At 39.9% G+C, this 15,753-nt stretch overlaps 1 protein-coding gene across 1 annotated transcript in view; it reads right to left on the bottom strand.

Moving 5' to 3' along the window:
- Window positions 1-15,753, bottom strand: part of kcnh1a (potassium voltage-gated channel, subfamily H (eag-related), member 1a) — a gene marked incomplete at its 5' end in the record, with an annotated part of 42,923 nt that overhangs the window by 7,418 nt on the left and 19,752 nt on the right. The window contains 3 exons of the mRNA XM_084561933.1: window positions 4,572-4,824; window positions 8,124-8,323; window positions 14,644-14,912. Of these exons, the coding sequence (XP_084418059.1) occupies window positions 4,572-4,824; window positions 8,124-8,323; window positions 14,644-14,912 (722 nt within the window). The remainder of the gene's footprint in view (window positions 1-4,571; window positions 4,825-8,123; window positions 8,324-14,643; window positions 14,913-15,753) is intronic.

Below are 15,753 nucleotides of genomic sequence, written 5' to 3'. Positions count from 1 at the left end.
ATCAAATCCTACATTTTATACATGTGGAAACATATTAGATTTAACAGATAACTTAGCAGAAATACTCTGCAGTTTACACGCCTACTTATAAAACAACAGTTTTATTTTTTTATTTAATCCTTGATCAAACTAACTCACAAAACTGTTTTACATCCTTGTTTAAACTATTAAAAGTCACTCTTAACATTTAAATTAGTTGTAAAAAATTATTTTGTAGATCAGTTATAAGTCACCGATACATTTTGGGTGGCAGGTTGTGCAAAATCCACCACCAGTACAACACTAGCTGCAAGACACATGAACCAAAATCTATTCACAGGAAACACAGAGGCGTTTACTTATTAATAAGATAGTAAGAGGAATTTCAGACAAGTGAAAAAAGACAAAGACAGAGTCACATTTGAGGAGGACTGTTATGACATTAAATGATCAACCATTAATAAAAGAGATCACTTACGCTTTTTAACCTTTTGCAACGTGTGCTTTATTAGAAACTTTTACCTTCACAGTCTAAAGCCCATTAGATCAACGCACGCGTTTATATAAGTGCTCAGCATGCTGTAATTTGTGACTCATGTACAGCACTATTTTAAGTTTGAAAGGCTCAACATGACCATAAAACGACTGAACCACGAAGTGCTGTGACTCAGTATAATCAACATCTAAATCAACAGCTTCTCACAGAGTTGGACTGCAGAAGAGATTCATGAATTTCCTTTCACATGGCTGAAAACTCATCTCATTATTTCTTTGAACCGCTGGATGACATCTCAAAAAGAATGCTGCCTATAAACAATAAAGCAGCTCTGGTTTCAAGATGAGCCCCCGTACAGTATTTGTAGAGATGTGGAGGTATTTTAGAGATGTGCTTGCTTTTCCGCAGATGTACTTTCCATGTTGCTTCTGCTCTACAGTGCCATTTAGCTAATGAGAATCTGATTCATAGTAACAACTTATTTATCACTTCAGGCTCCATTACCCTCTCCATCCGGGTCAATGGTATCAACCTGACAGTATATTGATCCAGGCAAAGAGGAACCAATAGTAGGTTATTGATGAAGAACAGCCGCGACTTTGTCCCCTGGCCTGCCAGAGCGGTCCATCCATTATTCACTGAAGTCAATCGTTTGGCAAATTAAAGGATGAAAAGGAAAACATTCTTCTGGGATTTAACCGCTTCACCAGTGGCGAGGGATGTTTGTGTGCTCCTTATTTTAATAAATAACATCAAATATAGGCAGTTAGCAACTGGTTCAGTCCTCATCAATATTCATTAGCTGGTTGGACAGGCTCCATACCGTGATCACTTTCATCAGTTTGAGTAGGGTCTCATTTACTGGCACAGGTCTCTGATCAATACACTTTAATAGATCTATGTTATACCCACTGTGTGAAAAAATAGTTTAGTTTATTTAAAAGAGGATGCAATAAAAAGAAAATTATGTACACAATCTGTGAATTGACATATTAATTGCAAACTGCTACCTATTTACAAGTGCACTGGTTATAGAGCAACATTGTGTTTCAGTTTTTAACTCTTCATACCAGTGGGTGGCAGTAGTCTGTATCTATCATCATAAAGCGGAAACAGGAAGAGCTACTATTAGCTGGGATGCTACGAAGATCTACAAACCGCCGTAGAGAGCTGGCCTCTCCTGAATCATACAGATCAGTTGCTGTATGCGAGCTACTATTACAATGACCAAGTCAAAGTGATCTACCTACAAATAAAATATATATATTCTCTACTCTCAGTGATATTAATTGTTGCTGCAGTGTTAAAAGCTCTATCCATCTTTGGTTTTATTTCCTAAGAAGAAAAATTTCTGCATTGCACCTTTAGAAAAACAGCACTGGCCCTTTAAGAAAGACGAGCGTCTTGAGTTGTTGTTGATGCAGTGCATGGATGTGTGCTGCTGAACTGAGGGCATGTTGCAATGCCACAGTGTGGCTAGATGCCACGCGATCTAACCACACTACCATTGTGATCTACCACTCGATAGTGTTCGATGTATTGGGCACCCCTGCTCTACGGTTCCTAGGACAGCGGTTCCTAAACTAGAAAATAAAACATCCTACATAATGCCTGGTCAAAGTCAATATGTGCAAGTTACTCAGTGCTGTGGAGAGAGGCAACAGTGAATACCAATATAGTAGATGGATTTGGCCTGGGTGGCTCTTACTGTACACTGGGGTCTCTTTTCTTGGCCGACCATAGTGCTTGTATAGCCCAGGGACAGATATGCCTTGTTATATTTTCTTGCTTTTACCTTTTTCTGTGTTGTGGTGGTCGACCGTTATAGCTGTAACAGACTTGTCATCTGATTTGTGCTTTATGCCGGTCACAAATCTGTCCACCTTGGTACGTAGCTTCCTTCCTATCTCTTATCTCTTTTCTCTTTCTCCTTCTGCACTGCTGTGTGTCTCTCTTTCTCTGGTTTTTGCCACTTTGGGGGACGTGGCTGGAACACAGTGCCCCCCAGTTTAGAAACCACTGTTGTGAGATAACAATGACAAACCAGTAGAGACTGCTTCCTCTTCTTGTTTATGCAGTGGTTCTCAAACCTGGATCCGAGTGATTCCTCTGACCGACTTATTCCGCAGCCGATTCAGCGGGTTGAAAAACTGCTGACAGGGGTCAAACTGGTGCCAACAATGCGGGACACAGACCACAGGCGCTCATCACCAGCTTGACACGGGCAAACAGTCTATCGCTGGCTTGGTGTCACATCCTTAAAGCTGTGTAATACATCAGATTCTGGTGATAGTCCTCTAGTAGGTCATCATTACAAGGGATCCCTTTCACATTGTTACATTGGCATTTGATGTTACTATGCAATAAAATGAATTGAAGATGCAACTTCCACAACTTTAAATTAAAATTTTAGAACATTATTATCACAGTACTAGTTATTTTAAATCCAACTGAGCCTGTGCGTCAACTCTCAGTAGCTTTTCCTTTTTTCCTCCCAGATTTCATGTAACCAGCAGCAAACTGGTGAAGCTTTCTCCAAAAAAGATCAATGAAAACTCGACACGGGCAGCCACAGTCACATGCTCTGGAAGATTGTGGCATTGGTATTCATCTTAACCCTTCGAGGACCTTAAAGTGCACAGCCATGGTTGCTGCTTTCTGTTCACTCAGGTGAAGAAAAAAAAAAAAACGGCTAAAATACAAACTTTATATCTCCGGCTATAAGTGCTGTGGTATGCAGGATTTATATACTATATTTAATCCTGCAACCCAAAGGCACAAATATCCATTAACATGTATAATGTAACGGTATTTGTGCCCTTCTGTACCTTTATACAATATTTAGTTATGAGGATGTATGTAGGTGTGTGTTGATGAAAGGAAAAAAGTAAGTGACTTAATGGGATTCAAGCTGAAAATAACAGACTGTATTGGAAGTGTTACTGGAGAAGGATTGTGTAGCAGAGACAGACAAATTCTTGTCCAAATCCTGAATTCGTCACTCAGCAAAAACCGATCCCCAGACAGGCTCAACTTTCACTGCAGTCAGACACTGTCTTAAAGCTGCTGCAGAGAAACAAAAGACGAGGATTTTAACTACATTATTTTGATGCTATGATGCGAACTGGTTTTGTTTGAACTGTGCAGGAGGCTGGTTTGAATGAACTTCTTTCCCTCTGTTGTTACTGACAGCTTTTTGGTGTCAATATGACTCAGTAAATTCAGACACTATTGTAGCAGAATGTTTGGATCTTAGACCTTTGTTTCTGTGTCGCCACGTAACAAATCTCCAACTTTGTATTATGCGACAGATCTGGGGCAGCTCCTTCGACTCTTCAGCTAAAAACAATGGCTGCATCTTTCATGAAATTAACATAACTAATGAATGTCATTATTGTACGTATGTGTTTGTATGTGTTATAATTAAAATGTCTTCAAATATCTGAAAAATCTTTCTTTCTTTCTTTCTTTCCTTTTGTGTCGCCTCAGGTTTTAAAATCACTGCCTGATAATGATGGATGATCCTTTAGCTGAGGCTGTAAGTTGAAATCTGATTAAGGTAGTTTCATTTGCATTTGATTTATTTGCACATTTAATAGCATGTTGCAACACTTTCGTCCGTCTTTTTTGCAGTTATTAGGGTACAGACAACAAGAAAAAAGCTTGTACTGATTCAGTTTACAATCAGTTTTAAGTGTGGGGCTAAATTCTCTGAAGTACTGTGAAGAAGCAGCTTATTTTCCTCCTGGCTACAGTTTTTTTGTTTCCATTTCAGCCATATGCAGTTGCATATGATAAATTATTTAATTATGATTTTATTAGTTTAAGACAATTAGTGGTATTGGAGATAGTCAGAATTTAATAAATAAATGAAACTTAAGGTGATACATGCATCTCATTCTTTACACTGAAGAAATCATTTACCCCTGATAAACACCTGGTTTCCTAAAAATGTCCTAGGTAAATACAGTCAAATATCTGCAGGGCTATTAAACCAGTGCAGAAAACTCAGTTCTAATTAAAGCTTAATTTCTGAGATCCACATTTAAACTCTTCACCGTACTACAGGTGTAGGAACTCATCATTCAAGACTCACCTAAAATGGCCACCACCTCGTCATCCTGAATGACCTCAAGTGATCCTGACACCACGAAACAGAGGCTGTCCACGCTCTCACCAGCGTGGTAGATCAGGTCTCCAGGGGCACAGTGGATGGTCTGAAACTCCATGGCCAGCGCTCTGAGACACCCGTCGCTGGCCAGTCGGAAAGCCGGGTGCTCTTTAAAGACCTTGCGGTTGAGATGAACACAGATATCTGCTCTCATGTCCTTCGGGCAAATCTGCAACACCTGGAAGAGAAGAGAGAGAAGAGACGGAGATATAAGGAAGACGGAGGGATTTTTGACAACGCTGGTGAATAATATAATATTATTGCTATATGATATACAGACAATATGTTGAATTACAACTATGAGTTTTTCATAATGTGGGACACACTTACAGTTGTTTTTTTGCATTAAAGTGCACTTGGTGCCACTGATTGTCACTAAATGACGAAGGTAGACGCATGTGTGGGCGCAAGTGATTCATTTATAATATAATGCTCTTATAAGTGGCAACAAGTCCACAGAAATTATTTAAAACATAAATATATATAGATATTTTGCCTTGGCTCATTGCAACAGAAAAACTGTGCTTTTATTGGTCAACATCACAGACAACATTCTTGTCAAACGAGGTGAAGGGACCCCTTATTTTCTTTTCATGGCTGGACAAAACTCTAGCTTTTGTGATGCATTAAGAGATGAAAACAACTGAAGTGAATCTTTTTACCTCACAGTCTTGGTGAGGCTTTATGGGGATAGTGAGGCGGCCTGGCTGGAAGAGCTGCCTTAAAGACTACTCTGTATACCAAATAAAAAAGGACTGTAACATGATTGCCTGCCGTCTCATGTTGCATCTGCTGCTATATTTAGATATGTATAAGGTATAGAGCCCCTCCCAGAAGTGTCCATATGTTGTATACAAGTGTAGAATCCCTTCTGCTTCACCATCACTCTCAGTTATTACTCTCCCTCTAATGTCTCTCAATTTTATGCATTTTTCAGATCATTGATGAACAAGTTTATGGAGGGTTCACAACAAGGAATAAAACAAGTAAGCTGGACAATTCATTTGGTTTATATGACTAGCGACTAGTTAACTCCAAAACAGTTGTAACTCATCAGAGAATGAACATGGGTCTTCTGAGGATGTCCTGTGGTGTCTGGCAACACAATGTTGTTAGTGGGGGCCTTTGGGTCTGGTCTAGGTGGGTGGTGCATGTCTAAGTAACATCTACATGAATGAATGTCCAAAAGTTTCCCAGCAGAACATTGGATTGTCACAAAACGGTCAATATTATTTACTTCACTTGTCAGTGGTTTTAATGTTATGGCTGATCGGTGTATATCTGTGAAGGTTCTCAGTCGTCCAGGTCATCATATATCATGAACATATATAAACATATGTACATGGAAATGTTTCATATGAACATCACAGAGTGAATCCATAAAATGTATATTGTGTATTCTATGTATTTAATCTACTAAAATATGAATTATAAAATATTTCCATTGCTCACAATACTTTCAGAATATTGTTAATATTAACAAAACATCAGTAGTGCCTACAAACTTTAAATTTTTAGTTTCTCATTATTTTGAGACGTATAATAATAATGAGCAACACTAGAGCTATGAACTGATGCATCTGACATTCATTTTAGTTGCCCTACATTTAAGAGATAGCTTCTGCTTTCAGGCAGAAATCTTGTAGTGAATTTGACATTATCAACACATAAGGGCCGTTCAAGTGCAGACAAACAGAAGTTTGGCTTCTTACAAGTTAGTAAGGGATAGAAAAGAGAGGAAAATAATCTACATTTTTTCACACTCATAAAGAAGAAATCAATACATACATACTGTATACTGTATATTGAAGTTATTATGCATCTAAATCAGGGGTGTCAAACATGCAGCCCGCGGGCCAAAACTGGCCCGCTAGAGGATGTAATCTGGCCCACAGCATGAACTTGCAAAGAGTGATGGTTTTGAGGCGGTTTACCCACCCTCCAGTAAAATAAGAGAACAGTGTGCTACAAAAGTAACTGCTATTCCCAATTTGTCCACTGTTCTAGTAAGAATAGCCGACAGATCACAACATCCAGAACTAAATGGCAGACAGCAATAAAATTACACTTTATATACTCTTTATTTTAAGAAATTCCAGGTTGTTCATGAAATGTTTTGTAAAAGGATAGCTCATTGTTTTGAATATATTTTCATAATGTACTTGTTCTTCTTTGCACTAAAACAAAGGGAAACATTTGGAGCTGTTGTTATTTATAGGTTATTATACTATAATGTTACTGGTCCGGCCCACTTTAGATCACATTGGGCTGTATATGGAACACTAGACTAGAATATTTTATATACAGCAGATACAGATTGTGCATCTTCTTCCTTTGGTAATAATTTCAATTTGTGTGTTGAATGGGATTAAATGTTTTCAGTATGGGAGTTAATGGAGTTTTACGTGAGGGTTACATGCACGCTGCTACCAGCTCAGAGTCCAGCCACCACTCTGGAGTGTGAGTGAGCGGCAGCGTGTTGTTAAAGTACACCTAATCAACAGGATGCCAAGCCGTGGCAGGGCTCTGCCTTTAAAACAAATCTCTTTGAAGATGAATGTCAAGCAGAGAGGGATTATGTGCCATTTTTAGAGCCTTTAGCGTGTCCTGCAGCCAGACAAATAAATGATACATAGATGCAGCTCCACTTAGAAAGAGGAACATTAAATATGAGTTTAATTTTGAGTACACATGAACCATTAAAGCGCTCACATTTTTCTGAAAATTAAGTTTCTCTGTTTTCCATTAATCGTTATGCTTCTACTGTGAAGTGAAATAATAAAATGATTGGATTTTAGACAAGTGGATTTAAATGGGATGTAGTCATATGAATGGTTTCTGGCTTCAAATCAAGCAGAGTGGCACCAGTTCAATGTATCTCCCTCCAGCTTTAAATGCTTAATTTTCACACACTCAGATCATTTTAGCGTCATCCGAATTCAGAAGGATGGATGGTGGGAACTGTCGATTATTGGGCCACGAACACAACGCCAACGTCTGCTTTAATAAGAAGCTGCTGCATGTTGAAGAATAAACTTCTCATTATTACAAAACAAACAATACTGAAACTAATTTTATACACAGTGATTTTTTGGGGGAGGATTAGCAGCAAGAAATAAAACAACAGAAAACTGTGCCAGTGCCATCATAAAAATTAATTATTTACATTATGGAAATTATGCTGCACTTGTGTATTTTTAGCACCTCTCCTTTAACATATTAAACCAAACTGTGTGAGGGTAAGGGTAGTCTAACACACACACAAAAAAAACAATCCTAAGTAAAAACGAAAAAATAGAAAGGCTGCATTCAAGATTTTGGGAACAGCTCATCAGCCAGTTACTTTAGTTAAGCATGAAGCCTAGAAACAGTGTGAACAGATAGCCTATGGGGGTTGTGAGCATTTTAACTCGAGGGCTGTGGTGACTTTCCATTGGAAAACAAGGATGACACCACCAGTAATCTTTGTTGACGTACCTTTTCAGTGTCTATACCCCGTGACATGGACCAGGTGGAGGCGATGTAGTCCATGACTCTTTCGCTCAAGCCCTTGGGCACCTGGTAGAGTTTGAGGAAGTCCCGGACGCTGTTAAGCATCTCGTGGTAACGGTTGGTGTTGGCGTACATCTGCTGGAAGATCGTTGTGACGTTACCGAAGATGGTGGCGTAAAGAAGAGCTGGGGACATATAAACATGATGGAAAGTGAGTTGTAAAGAGAAAATCTGAATCCTTGTCAAAAATATGTGCTGTTTGTTGTTGAAGCTGAGAGATAGATGCTAAGTTTTCATGTGTTTTTAAGGAATATCAGCTCATGAGGAAAAGTAACTGTTGTTCTAAGAGATTTTATGTGTATAGAAACACAAATCGTGACATTTTAGGGATTGTAGGGATTCAGAGTTTGGCTAAACACAAATACTAAGGACCTAAAATTGGCTGACAGCTGGTTTGCAAACATACACAATTATCCAAAATTTGGTTTATAAAATTCTCCAAAGCCTGGTTTACATGCACATACAGGCACACTCTAAGGACCCAAAAGTGTCCAAAACCTGGATTACAAGAGCACAAAAAATCTTAAGAAATGTGTTTTATGGGGACAACAAAGTTTCCACACATCTGAATTCAACAGAACAAGAACAAATCTGACTTCACACATGTATAAAATTTCTGAAAACCTGGTTAACAGGGACATGAAAATCTGGTATATGGGGATGCAAAACATCTTCAAAACATAGTTTACGGGGACATAAAATCCTCCTAAACCTAGATTTGAAGGGCACAAAAATCTCAAAATGTTTGGCTTAAAGGGACAGAAGCCTCCATACAAGGGCCTAAAAAAATGTCCATTCATTCATTCATCTTCTGTAACCGCTTGTCGTCTGGAGGGTCGCGTGGGGGCTAGTCATTGGGCCAGAGGCGAGAAGTACACCCTGGACACGTCTCCAGTCTATCACAGGGCTAACACAGAGAGACAGACAACCATTCACACTCTCATGCCGACCTACGGCCAATTTAGAATCACCAATTAACCTAATGAGCATGTCTTTGGACGGTGGGAGGAAGCCGGAGTACCTGGAGAGAACCCACACAGACACAGGGAGAACATGCAAACTCCACACAGAAAGGCCCAGTCAGCTGATGGATTCAAACCCAGAACCTTCTTGCTGTGAGGCATCAGTGCTAACCCTAACCATGTTGAATAATAAAATAAAAATCTCTACGAAAGGATTAAAAACTCCTAATGTGGTGCAATTTTTCATATTTGTACACTACATCACATAACACATCCAAACGTGCCTCAAGACTTACTAGAGTTTTATGTGGTGAAGGCTTTAATCAATCACGTGGGAAATTAACAATTACCACTGATCATTACCTCCAAATATAATCAACAAAACTCTTGCCATAGGGGAAAAAACTGTAATCAGAGCTTCATTTTGAGTGTGTGAAACCATCTTTCCCCGTGCAGCTACATCCCACTAAATAAGGATATTTTATCTGAACTTGCCTTGTGATAGAAGAATGAAATGAAAAAGGAAGAGACAGAGGAGAGCAGAGCATCTCAGAGGTGGATGAACTGGTGCAACAGCTGGCGTGCGAGTGTGGATCAAAGCCATCAGATGTCTGCTCTGTGTGCGCAGTGTTCTCTTGGCAGTGGAGCCCTAATTAGCCCTGCTAGAAGGGACGGAGAGGAAACATGCCAGCCACACATTTCAATTATCCTCAGATGATGACAGTAACCTGCGCGTGCATTTCTGTGTGTGTTTGCTTATCTCTCGGCGCACAATCAAAGTGTTGAAAAACTGCACAGGGAATAATACTAATTAAAAAGCGCTCAAAACTCCTCAAGGGCGAGGAGAACCACAACTTTCATCCTTTCATCGCTGTGTACAGAAAATGCTCTCAAGCGTTGCAGTGTAGTATGATATTCCTAATCGCCTTAACACAAAGAATAGGTTTTTGTTTGTCACATATCCACTGTGTTGCACATTTGCGGGCATCAAAATAAAAACATAACAGATTAAGGGAGGCTTTAAAAACTTTCAGTCCAATTAAATTAAAGTTGGCAAAGTTTTGGGAAGAACTGTACCGCCAGCTGGAGTGCAGAAGGCAAAGCTCCCTCCTCTGACAAGCAGAGAATGCTGTAGCAACGAAACTCAATCGGTCCCTGCAGAACCGAGCTTTCTCTTGTCTTCGCCGTTTGCTCTTCACCTGCTGACGTACACAACTTCGCCGCACGTTGCTCACCATCACACACCGGGCTTGTTTGAAGGTAGTTAAAAGACGGTTGTCAGAAACTCAAGCCCCAGGCCAACGGTTGCTATAGCAACAGGACATATGTATAGTGCCCCCCTCCTTCCTCATGCCACCCCGCAATTCCCCATCACACTGTGATCTTCTACTGCCAGCACCGAATCCAGTGCTGCTGGTAAAAATAGAACAGTATCAGGACATCCATATTTCATAGAGAACAGCCACGGACTACACTAGATTGCATCTACAACTGAATCCTCCGGAGGCTGTCCGCTTTTTAGATATTTACGCTCTAAGATGATTTGTATCTCACAATGAAAAATTTAGACAAAGACAAGTCTGCAGAGGAGATTTTATCAGGTTCCCACGAGAGCATATTCATAAACCTGAACAGCCGAAAGGTAGAGGGAGAGAGGGAGGGTGAGAGGAACGATTGTCCTCTCGTCACGGGGTTGAGATTGTGGCTGAAAAAAGTACAACGGAGGTGAGGAGTGATTGCAGAGGGATCGGAGGGAGCGCTGCGCTAAATTGATCTGGCAGTGTCAGTTATTGCTGCGAGGTGTTGCTCTCCGCGTGCAGTCACACATAATGGCACCACGCTGTACGCGGTTTAATGAGCCACACAAGCAGAAGATACCTTATAAATATTGAGATGAGGAAAGAAGGGCACGCTGTGAAAAAATCTGCCTCCTTCTTGGCAGATTAGATGTTTTGTTAAATGACAGGGGCGGCATTCAAGGTAAAATTGAATCTAGTTATTGTTAGTTTGCAGAAAAACTGGCAAATTAAACCACATTAAGTGACATAAACCAAGACTGGATATACAGTAATGTTATGTTTAATATGTTTAAGGCTCAAAAACTACCTAAAATATGTTGAAATTGCTCCAGGTCTATTTATTTTCACAAATCCAGCCCTAAAACTCTCATTAATTCAGCCCAATATCACTCAGAAGGCTGAAGTACTGACTCTAATGGAGGCAGGAGACACTGTACTGTGTGTGTCAGCGTGTTTAATCTGACTGACTGCCTACAGCAGTAATGATGAGATTAAAAAAAGAAACTGGAGGACAAACTATTTGAAACTCATTAAAGCTTTCTTAATTTTACCTGATAACTGCATGCGCGTCACGTTTCTAATAATATACTGCGTCAATGTATTTTTACTTCTAGAAGAAGCGGTTATGTAAGTCTGGTTACAGCAGCCATGTAGACGCTTCAAACCTGCCCACAGCTCAGATTTCTTTTGGGTTGCACATTATTTTAACTGAGCAAATCAGAGCTTTGTAGGATTGAGAATAAGAAGCCAGGCACAGCTATAAAATGGTGATTTTGGGTTAATAGCCAAACCTTGATAGCACAGCTTCTACATTCATCATGGTCCTGTTCAGACCTGGTATTAAGATGTATCATTTCACTGTATTAACGTACAGGTGTGAACACACATCAAGATGAACTGAGGATGCATTTAAGATCTGATCCCATTTGGAGGTGGTCTGGGCCACTTGTGATCACGTTTCTTTAGTAGTTAGTCTGGGCCACATTGAGGGAATAATCTGATATCCTCTTCCATTAGCAGAATTGTGCCTCATTTATTCTGAATAAAAGTACACAGCCACTGTTTCTAATGATGGCCAGGAAAGGAAAACGTTCTGCAAGTGTTGTCTAAGTAGGGGACATCTTTTAAGTGTTTCTCCTTGTATCTGTTAATGATCTAAATAAGTATTAACAAATTAAATAATTGAATATGAATAACCTATGTCTATGTTCGTCATACAAAATTGTATTGACGTGTGGTAAATTAGTACTGTGTTCATGTTGATGTAGAAACGTAGCCATGTAGGGTTTAAATATTTTGTTAATAATGATCGGTTTCTTTATTTAGCTTTAGTACTGGAGATTTTTCACTGCTGCAAATAGCTAAGCTGTGACATTATTCTGCATATGGATGCTTCCAGGTTTTAGTTTTGTGTGGAGCTCTAAAATAACTAACGTCCTCCAGAGATCCATAAATAACCTAAATAACAACTTAACGTGTGCTTTTAGTGAGTGAGACTGTCATGACGCACACACACAACACACAGCGCTGTCCGTGGTCCTGATACAGCGGTAGATAGCGATCCATTAGAGGCAGCTGTTTATGCCGGTGTTTATTTGCATACAGAGCGCAAAACTGTGATCAGATCTCGAGTGGTGCCTCGAGGCGCATGTGGAGACGCATATTAATGAACAGGTGTGAACACGTGCACTTAAAGGTGGACAATTGTGATCTGATCCCACAGGACGCATAACAGGACTGAACAGGACCAAAGTGTCACACTGTGGCCCAAATAGCATTTTCCCCCTCATGCTACCATGGAAAAGGAGGCCGTAAAACAGTCAATAAACCATAAAAAAATGCCTTTTATCAAAGTCTATAGATTAAAAAAGCCTATAATAGTATTCAAGTAGACAGATTTGCTTGAACATGTGCTCAAATTTACCAAGATTACCATGGATTTTGTGGCAGTGATGTGTTTGGAGCTAACAACTACGTAGCATATAGAACAAAAGTGACATCAGTGCCTTTCTTGGACATAATGGTCTCCAAAGCTCTTTCTATCTTGTCTGAACTTGACCGTTAATATCATCTTGACGTCATGTTCCTTCAGCAAATAGCTACTGTAGGTGTTAACAGACAGCAAGCTAATAGATACCTACCAAGCTCATTAGCTTAGACACTAATGAGACAAAAAGTTAATGAATGAATTGATTCTGCCATTTAAAATGTAGGTGTGATTGCACCTTTAAATCTTACCAGCTTCTAGCTACCACCTATATGTCAATGTCTGACTTGTTCATGAATCAAAGACCAAAGTGAAATTCTGACTGCTGACCTACTGAGTGTCAGAAAAGGCCAGAAAAGGAAGTCTCTTCTCTCAAAATTCAGTTTCTAAAACTCAATAAGAAACTCAATAAGACAATATGACAATTCTTAATCAACATATTTTCAAAACACAATGTGCTCATCATTACTAACATGTTTCAGTATGTAGACATAATGAAGATACGCAAAGATAAATAATGTCTTTAAATTGTAAATCTCTATATGTAAACGTCCCCATCTGAAGTGAAGAGGAAAGACAAACAAGATCTCTGTCAACTAAAACTTGTGCTTAGAGAATGAAGAGAAGATTGGTAAAGGAATATACTGCACAGTGCACAGTAGGCAGAGGAAGCATGAAAGCATCATTGAGCCCACCCAGGCCTATGATGCTGTAAATTAAATAAAGACTGCAGTCAGTAGTTCTGTCTAGGGGTTGAATGACTTTGGATTTTTTAAAGTCGACTAATATGCGGTGAAAGTTGAGTCGACGTCTACTAGTCGATGACGTCACACATAATAAAAACAGTAGAAAGTAATAATTTGCAAGAATGAAATCTAGATTCTTGACCTGAATACATATTGGAAAAGGAAGCTAGAGGCTTTCTGCAAGGTAACTGAAGCCTGAATACGGGCTACTGTCGGCCGTAGTGTTAACACCATAAACACTGAACAATGTCAACAAATAAAATACAATAGAACTGATCAGAAACACATGAGCTTATAAATACTGAGCGCTGCAGATATGTATAGCCTATAGAAATCGGCGCTGCCAATAGCATTTAAAAGTACTTCTCTTTGTAAGATAGGATAATATAATAAAAATGTGGTATATCTCCGAAGCCTTTTCCATGTATAGCAGCTAAAGGTCAAATAACTTTAGACAATGAAATTCATCATCAAACTGTTGATGTGTAGCCTCCTTCCCTCTGTTAGAGCAGGATGTTTAGTTAAGTCGTTAACCAACTGCTGTTGAGAGGATTTGGACCGTTCCTCTGCTAGCTTTAGTGTATGCCTTGTCACATGAGTGTGCATTGTAGTAGTACATATGTTGTATTCAGGACTGGCTTACATATTTTACATGTTACAGTAGAAGGGGCTTCATCTTAAGTGACGTATTTCCACACACTTGATGAACCTCTGCTAGTCGACTAGTCGATTCAACCCCCAGTTCTGTCAGTGGACTACTTTCAATCTGAGATTTATATTACTGGTTACAGCAGAGGCAGAAATATAATAAAAGTTCTGTTCTGTTTTCTTAACTTTCATGGCTCAATTCTTAATTCACTTATTCACCTCTGACTGTAGATTGTTTCTTTTAAGAGTTGAACTTTTCATGTCTAAGCTACATTAGACAAAAGATAAAACGTCCCCACTCACATCCAATCATCATCATGGCCACGGCAAAGATTTTCTCTCCATCGGTCGTCGGTGCGATGTTACCGAAGCCAATGCTGGTCAGGCTGGTCATGGTGAAGTACAAGGAGGTGATATAGACAGAGTCCTTGAGCGGCCCACCCTCCCACTTTCCTGAGCTGGAGTTGAAGTGGTACGGTCTGCCCACCGTCTCAGCCAGGATGTAGAGCCAGCTGTCGTTGCGCACATTGTTGGTTTCCTCGTCAATCACCTCATAATCACCGATGCTGTACCTGAAGAGTAAATAATTGGTCATGGATTATACTCTGCATTTCATATATTTCATATTTTTTCAAATATATCACTTCATGCAGTCCCCTGGGGGTTTTGTTTGAAAAAACTTTGTCATTACTGCATATAAAGATAGACAAACACTTAGTGACTTCCCTCACAAGATTCCTAAAGAATGATTAGGAATCACAGTGTAGTGGCTTCGGGATGACGCCACCTAACCTAAACTAACCAAAATATGTGCCATGTGTCTGTGTGGGTTCTCTCCGGGAGGTTCCTCCCACCTTCCAAAGACATGCTCATTAGATTCATTGGTGATTCTAAATTGGCCGTAGGTGTGAATGTGAGTGTGAAAGGTTGTCTGTCTCTCTGTGTTAGCTCTGTGATAGACTGGAGACCTGTCCAGGGTGTACCCCTCCTCTCGCCCAATGACGGCTGGGTCCATTTCTGGGTCTAAAAATCAATAAATCCATAGATAATAATATTGCTGTTTTACCATGTCATTCAGAAGGAAGTCTGGAAGTCTCTCCTGATCCAAATAGTTACAATTCACTCAAACTACATCCTTATCGTGGTGCTAAAGGAAACTCAGGGAACAACAACTCGTTCTGTTGTACAGTGGGATTCACAGGCCTGATGTTCCTCTAGTTCTGTAACCACCTCCACTAGTTTCTCAAGGAGAAAGTGAGCCTGCCGCTACCACCGCTGCTGCCGTCATCTGAGTGGATGAAGCTTTAACTTTTCTCAACCCGACGACGCGGCTCAGCGTGTGACCATGGCAACCACAGAAACCACACTGTGGGGAACGACACAGGAGCTATTTTTACTTGTATCGCTGGCTGG

Source organism: Chelon labrosus (assembly GCF_963514085.1).
Source record: "Chelon labrosus genome assembly, chromosome: 15".
Lineage (NCBI taxonomy): Eukaryota > Metazoa > Chordata > Actinopteri > Mugiliformes > Mugilidae > Chelon > Chelon labrosus.
The sequence above is the reverse complement of the archived record's forward strand: the minus strand, read 5'-3'. Positions and strand labels throughout refer to the sequence as shown.